A 7,786-nucleotide genomic window follows, 5' to 3' on the forward strand; every position below is an offset into this window, starting at 1 on the left:
CATAATGTCCATCCTAGGCAGCACAAATGCTTTTATGTATTGTTATGAATTAGGGGTCGAGGAATATCGAGACGCAGGTATATCTGCATAGGTAGGTGCTCGACTGTTGTGATAGGGAATCTAGATGCAATAGGTTCTGTAGCCCGAATGTCGGATTAAGCTTGTATCTTTGTCCCCGCCACGAGGGGCGGGGCATGCTAATTAGTACAGGGATTACGGGTAAAATTCCCTTGTGCGTCGTTCCCTCGGTGAGCATCCCAGTGTCCCTTATGGCAATACATCCAATAGACATTAGATCGGCCCATTAGCGCACCACACATTAAATAATTCCCCTGCCGCCACAATGACTTTGGAAGAACCAACAAGCAATAGCCACGCCCAGGAGAATGTGTGATCGGTTGGGGTAAGAAGCTGGCCACTGATTGGTGAAAGGAAGGTGGAAGGAAGCGGCACACCGATTGGCCACCGACCGTTGACACCTCGGCCAATCTTGGAGAGATCTGAACACTGAACAGGCTCCTCCAACCAAGAGCATTGAGGGATGTCAGCAAAGAGCATCCAATCAGAATGTCTTGATAGGTGGCCGACATTTGTTCTTCTTCAACGTCTCATTCATCTTGTGCGAATATCTCCTGAGTAATCCACAAAGGGTAACCTTGGTGAAGTCTGCCAGGTGCTTATGAGCTCTGTTGTTTCGTGCAATTTTTCATTTCCCCGTCTTGTCTGCATCTTATTTTCCTTTCTTGTCGTTATTAGTCCTGCATTTTCATTTGTTTCTCCCTTCCAGCTTTTCCCCTGGCCTTTTTTCCTGTCTGGCGGCCCCACCCTCCAAGTCGGTAGAGATCCTCACACCTCCCTGCTACCACTTCCCTCCCTCCCCTCATTCCTAGTGTTGTCCTCCGCCCCTCCCTAGGACCCTGGCATGGTGAGCAGGCGCCATAACTGCGCCTGCTTCAAGTTTACGAAGGAGGGACCCATTCCGCCAAGTGAGGTATTTGGATGGACGGTATTGTTGGGCGTGCTGGAGTTTAAGGTTGAGGATTGTTACTCCCTTATCTCCTAGGCTTTTTACTCCCATATCTCCTTGGCTTTTTACTCCCTTATCTCTTCCACCCCCCTCTACCCCCACAGTAAGGGAGGATGAGGAGGATGGAATCAAAGAAGAGGCTGAAATTCCCTCACGCTCAAGCAGTGCTAGACCAGTGTGGTGTCATTGACTGGTTTGCTATCCTCACACCCCCCCCCCCCCCCTCCCCAGAGTTGGAGAAGGAGAGAGGGGAAAAGGGAGAAGAAGGGGAGAAAAGAGGAGAGGGGAGGATGATGCCAAAGCTCCTCTGTTCCACTCTCCACATGTTTTTTTTATTTTTGGAATAGCACTTGTTGCAAAAAGAGCTCAGAGACCACTCTTGCCAATTTATTGATCTCTATTGGAAAATTGGCAATTTATAAGACAAGGAAAGCGAACCTCATTGCAAATGCTGATATTTTAAGGTTCTTGTCATGGCAAGGCTACATATCGAATTTTATTTTTGTCAAATGAAAGATGATTTGCAAACCTTTGCACAAAGATGGTGTGTAACGGGTGGTTTTTGTAAATTTGAAAATGGTGCGTTAACATTTTATTTTAGTGTCAAAGGCGTTTTTAAATTACATGGTGGAGGACATCCTCATGGAAGAGTTATAACATGATGAAAGGATGCAAACGAATCCTTCCTCCAATTCACAGACATGTGATCGTTTGTCGTGCTAGTCCTCCAACAGTTCTGGACCAATTACATCCAGGCTTGCTAAATAGGATCAGCATGACTCCATTTTTTTTTTTTTTGTTGTTATACTGAATCGAGGCTCGTGAAAGAGCTAAAAATGAAAATGATTTCTTTATCTTTGTCAGTGGTGTTCGTGGGAGAGGTGATGCAAAATCTCGATGTAAATATGTATCGTGTAGCACAGCCTTGAGGTTGGAGAGGGTATGACAAGTCCCCACCCTTTACGGCACAGTATTCCCATCCCCACGTTTTCAGGTTCAGCGAGGCGTTTTTAATTGATTGAGAGGTATTTTTAATTACATGCTGACCCACACCGAGCAGGTGCTTCTAAGCAAGCCAAATTTGGTTTGTTGCAAATAAAAGCAAAGCAGAATGGTTTATAAATACCTGATAAAATTGTCACATGGTCCAAAGCAGGAAAGTATTTATATTTGTTTATTTACACTTCCGTTCACGTCTTCCAACCTTTCAAACAGCATTTAAATCTCCCAACCCAACAAACCTGACACATAAACTCAGGGATGATGCGATGGAAAGGACAACCCTTGTATCCTTTTCCTTTTTCTCTGGTGCAGAGCTGAAGGAAGTTTTCTGGATTGCAGGAAAGGGTAGAAATAATACTTCAATTACAAAAAAGCCAAACAGAAAAACCATTAATTTATTATTACAGAATTCTAAAATCTCAAACAACCAAATATTCTACAATCAATACTAACCAGCCGTCCTTGGGACAACATCGCTTCGCAACTGCAAAACAAATCCGGAAAGATTCAGTACAAGGAAAACTACCACTTAGTCCAGTCAATCTAGACAAAAATAATTAAATAAAACTGCCCGACCTCAAGAAAATGGCAACAGAAACAAACTTTGCGGGAAATCAACCCCCAGACACCAACCAGACATCATATAACAAAAAGTAGAGGTGATAACATAATTGGGGCAAGTTTCCCAATTTGCATATATCCAACATGGCTGCTCTGCACCATTTTTATTGACCAATATATACACCCGGACCCCGACATTCGCTGGGGATACGTTTCTGGAAAATGCCATGAAAGTCAGAACGGCAAATGTGGGGGCATTGTTTCAGTGGGAAAAGGGGGGTGGGAGGGATAGGTTCAGGGAAGTTCAAAATCCGCAAATGTCGGGGCATTGTTTCATTGGAGAAAAGGGAGACAGCTAATTGCACTAATAGTAATAGATGCAGTAGAGCATTTTCATTCTGCACAGTAACTCATGGGGGATAATGTGTTCTGCAGCTTGTGGGATATCCCGTGAAGCAATGTATACCATGTGTGAATGGCGGGATATCCCGTGAAGCAATGTTTACCATGTGAATGGTGGAATATCCCGTGAAGCAATGTATACCATGTGTGAATGGCGGGATATCCCGTGAAGCAAAGTTTACCATGTGAATGGTGGAATATCCCACGAAGCAATGTTTACCGTGCGAATGGTGGGGTATCCACACTTGTAGTGTGGATAATATATTTTTATGTGCCCGTAAAAAACGTGAAGTGCATGGCCAGGAATGTCATGCACGCGGCTTGTGGATTTATTTTTCTTTGCGCCAGAGAAAAACCGCGAATTCAGGGCCACAAATGCAGAAGCCGTTCGCAATTTATCAACCCTAAATACGTGGGGGTCTGTGAATGTTGTGAACGCGAATGTCGGGCCCGAAGTGTGGTGAACTGGTTAACAACATGACATGGTCCATGAAAAGTTAAATTCCAAAATAATTCAGGATCCATTTGTCTTCAGCCTCAATGTGCAACAAAAACAACTTTGAACAAGATAGAATTGCTTTGCAATACCTGTCCCCTACCAATGTGATACTTTAAGTCCAAAAAGGGCATAACTCAAAAATTGACGAAACGCCCTGAAACTCATACTTATCCTGTAACCCATCATATAAAGCCATGTACCAAGTTTCATTTGAATATGTTATAGGGTATAGGGTATCGGGAAAAAAGTCTGAAAAACCACAGGTTTGTGGGACAGGTGGATGAACAGACAATAAACCAATAGTCCCCTTCGCCGAAACCAATTGGGGACTAACAATAATTGAAGAAAGAAAAAAAAAAAAGTATAAGAATCAGAAGAGCGAGAGAAAAATAGAAGAGTAATTGAAAGAATTAACAAAATGTGGGAAAAAGAAAACCATGGAAGAGAGATTTACTGGGAATATAAAAGAATGAAGGATCGCATGCATGTTGTCAGCATGTGTGAAGGATCACATGCACCGTTTCAGCACATGCGAAGGATCACATGCACCTTGTTAGCATGTGTGAAGGATTGCATGCATGTTTTTAGCAAGTATTAAGGATTACATGCACCGTTTCAGCACATGCGAAGCATTAAATGCACACAAATTTTTCAGTGGTACAGTACTTATGTTAAAATAAAGACGGAAAACAAAATTTGGTCACAGCTCATCTGATCTCCATTTTACAAGTAATACCTGTGGCTCATCTTTTATTAGCCCATCCCCTGCGCATTGGGTTTTGCAATCACTTCTGTCTGTCTGAGCCTTAAAAAAAAAAAAAAAAAAATTTAAATAATTAAAAAATCCTCAAAAATTTCAACCAAGCTTTATAATTGAGAATATTGAGAAGCCAAAGTAATAAATTTGGCAAAAGGTCAAAGGTTAGAATCACCTAAAACATCAATTTTCATACAATTGACCTGAAATTTTAATTTAACATTTGACCTGTCATCAAATTTTCAACATAGCTTTATTATGAGAACATGAAGACAAATTAATAATTTGATCAAAAGGTCAAAGGTCAACATTGAATAAATTCGCCAATTTTCATCCGATTAACATGAAATTTTAAGAATGTGCATATTGGGTCAACAAATTTGTTCAATCAAAAGCTGGAAGCAGATTTTTTATTTACTTCATAGAACACAAGGTCAACGGTTAAGGTTGCATTAAATTGCCAATTTTCATCGGATTGAATCGATTTGAGCAGGGTTAGTATATGGGATCACTGAAACCTATTGCTTTTGAGATTTAAAATAAATAAATAAGTCGATAATTTTTGTATTTTTTGCCGTTTGTCATGTTTAGCATCGGGAAGAAGAAGTCTGAATACAAAGCAGACGCGGAAGGAAGGGCTTTGCATTTTCAGATGCTTTCTAGTTTGATTTTTTGTTATTTCTTGATCTCTCATTTCTTGTTACATTCAATTGGATAACCTGAAAGACTTTCCCTATCCACACCTTCTGAAGCCTCAAGCGATGATCTGGAAATGTACACTCATCGCCAAGCCATCTGGCTTGGGTTTGAATCCTGACCCACCTATAAACCGTCACCCCGGTGTTTCACAGGCAGGTAGATTCATGAACGTGTGTGCCGTCCCTTGGATGTACGTTTAGCCGGGTGTCCCGTGTCTGCCATCATTAGTTAATACATGTTAAAGAACCGACAGTGTCCTTGAAAGGCAATCACCGGCATCCTGGTCAAATTAAAAATTCCTGCACCGACTAACTGCTGGAAAGGCAATGGCAAACCACCCAGTACCACGCTTTCCAGGCAGTCAAGGACCTGCCTTCAGGCAGAGAGCACACAATCGATCCATCAATTCAATATTTGGTTGGTTGTTTTTTTTTTCATTCATTATCTTTTCTAATTGCTACTTTGATAGTGTGCACATCTGGCATGAATGGTGTGCCTCCATTTCCTTCTGAATTAGTTCAAATGTCTCCATCCTTTCACTACCTGTGTGTTTCTTCTGCACACTCGCTCGCTCCGTACACCATGCGTTACACTTCATTTTGCCACGGTTTCTGTGACATGTTTTAATGTTAAATCAATCCTGTCCGAGTCTATGCTTATTCTGACGTGTTGGGAGAACGACATAATTAATATAACATTTCATTAGATTGAAGAGAAAGCTCGATTATAAAATGGACACTTCATGCTTCACACATGAGAGGTGCAGGTTCTGTGCCCAGTGCCTGATGGAAACAAAATGGCTTCAAATTACAAGTTGTCGCTATTCCTAGTACATAGGGGTTGATGGGAAGTGGGTGTATGGGAGGTGGGTGTAGGGGGAGGTGGTGGGTAGATGACACCACACAAACCATCACACCACCCAAGCCCAAGGTAGACGGTCTTTGACCCCTTCGACATAATGTGGATTAGCATCACTCCAAAAGTAAACATCGCGTGGAGAGTGAAATCTTGTATAAGCAGCTAAAACCGTGTCCTGGGACTTACGACTCACACTGTAGTTTGGGGTTGGGGTGGGAATGTCATGCACCGACTCCTACTCCTAGTATATAGTGACTCAGATGGGGTGGGGTGGGGTGTGATTATGGGGACACCATCAACTGCAAGGACTCCTAGCATAAAACGACTCAAGATCGGGGTGGAAACGTCAACTGCACGGCCACGCCCAGCAACGGCCACGCCCCCCAGCAACGATGCATTTCTCGACCTGTTCGTGCAGGCAAAACGAGCGATCAAGAACAAAGCATCGGTGGAGAAATGTAATGCGAATGTTCTTGGTGTATAGTGGTAGTTTTAGCACCAGGTTTTCAATCCGTGATATTTTGATATTATAACCAACAGTTCAACAAGACCAATTCGTCCCAAAGACAAAGGATCCGCCATGGACATGTCATGTGTGCGTGGTGCTGCATCAGTCCCGACAGCGTTGGTGTCGCTTTTCATTGCATAAGGTGCAGCATTTGTGGATCACAAGCACCAAGACACGAGCTATGACAAAGTGATGCGTGAAACACGACGTCGAAATCGACAAACCAGGAAGAAGGAAAAAAAAAAAAAAACCGCGCGGGAGAGGGAAGGGCCGGGAATACGGGAGACGGGGAGAGGGAAGGGCGGTGAGCCGGGAGGGGGTGGCAGTGTGGCACTAGATCTATAACTTGTCACACATCGCTACCAATTATTATAATAATTGGTAGCGATGTGTGACAAGTTATACACACAAGATGTGTGACAAGTTGTATAATTATACACACAAAATACTTCAATTAAAAATACAAAACCAAATCGCATGTGCACAGGTAACCGAACCTAACCCCCACCAAACGCATCGCCCTCCAACGCCGCTCACCTCCATTACGATGCGACCCAAGTCCTTGCCTTCCACATCGATTTGGAAAAAACACTTCGGAAGAGCCATTCTTGCAGAGCGAGCTACAGCGGACAAGAAAACAATTTTGAATAAACAAGAATTCAATTGCTCTAGAAAAATACAAACAAAACCCTTATCGTCGAAAATGGAAAGTCGAAGCGAACAAAACCCGCACGAATGACCGAGCGTCGATAACCGCGCAAAGTATCAATGGGAGCGGAGTGATGCGGTGGGTGTGGCGGTGTGATGCGGCTTTGCGGTCCTATATCCGTCCGCCTCGACGAGCTAATCCTGCACAGTGTGCATTTTAAACCATTATTTGTATGATATATATGATGGGCAATGCATGTTAAATTCATTTAATGGGGTACATGTTATGATGTGTTGCAAAAAAAGAAAAACGTCAAAGCATATCAAAATGCGACAGTGGACGGATTACTTTTCAATCGGAAATCTGTCATACTCCGACTACCGGCACCGGGTGTTGCGCGGGGAAGAAAATTCTGTCTGGAACTTTCCACGCTGTGAGCACGTGCGCGTGTGGGGAAGGCGGGTGGTGGTCCGAGCGGCACGTGTGGTCAAAATCATTCACCTCAGATGAACATTTCCATTTTGTAGAGAAACGTGTCACACAAACGTGTATCAAAGTTCCGATATTTCATTGAATGCGACCTATGTAATGTATATATATATATATATATATATATATATACGTAAATACGGAATTTGTGATCCACCGGTCTGGTTATTTGTCCATTTATTTCATGTTCGCATCAATGGCAAAAATCGATCTGTTGGTGATTTGGTGTCTCTTGTTGATTCTTAAATGTAAACGAAAAAAAAAAAAAATCACATCAAAAATGCGAGTGACGTCACGTCCACCCAGGAACGTCAGCGGCGGAAGGTGCGACGCCG

The 7,786-nt window shown here is 42.8% G+C and overlaps 1 protein-coding gene across 1 annotated transcript in view; it reads right to left on the reverse strand.

Moving 5' to 3' along the window:
- LOC137438547 (peptidyl-prolyl cis-trans isomerase) overlaps nucleotides 1–7,098 on the reverse strand; it is a 69,631-nt gene extending 62,533 nt beyond the window's left edge. Inside the window, exons 1-4 of the mRNA XM_068133685.2 lie at nucleotides 7,068–7,098; nucleotides 6,851–6,933; nucleotides 2,483–2,513; nucleotides 2,269–2,357 (exon numbers count right to left, since the gene is read on the reverse strand). Of these exons, the coding sequence (XP_067989786.2) occupies nucleotides 2,269–2,357; nucleotides 2,483–2,513; nucleotides 6,851–6,919 (189 nt within the window). The 5' untranslated portion in view covers nucleotides 6,920–6,933; nucleotides 7,068–7,098. The remainder of the gene's footprint in view (nucleotides 1–2,268; nucleotides 2,358–2,482; nucleotides 2,514–6,850; nucleotides 6,934–7,067) is intronic.
- Between the last annotated feature and the right edge of the window lie 688 nt (nucleotides 7,099–7,786).

The sequence above is a fragment of the Myxine glutinosa genome, chromosome 13, assembly GCF_964187855.1.
Source record: "Myxine glutinosa chromosome 13, kmMyxGlut1.1, whole genome shotgun sequence".
Classification (NCBI taxonomy): domain Eukaryota; kingdom Metazoa; phylum Chordata; class Myxini; order Myxiniformes; family Myxinidae; genus Myxine; species Myxine glutinosa.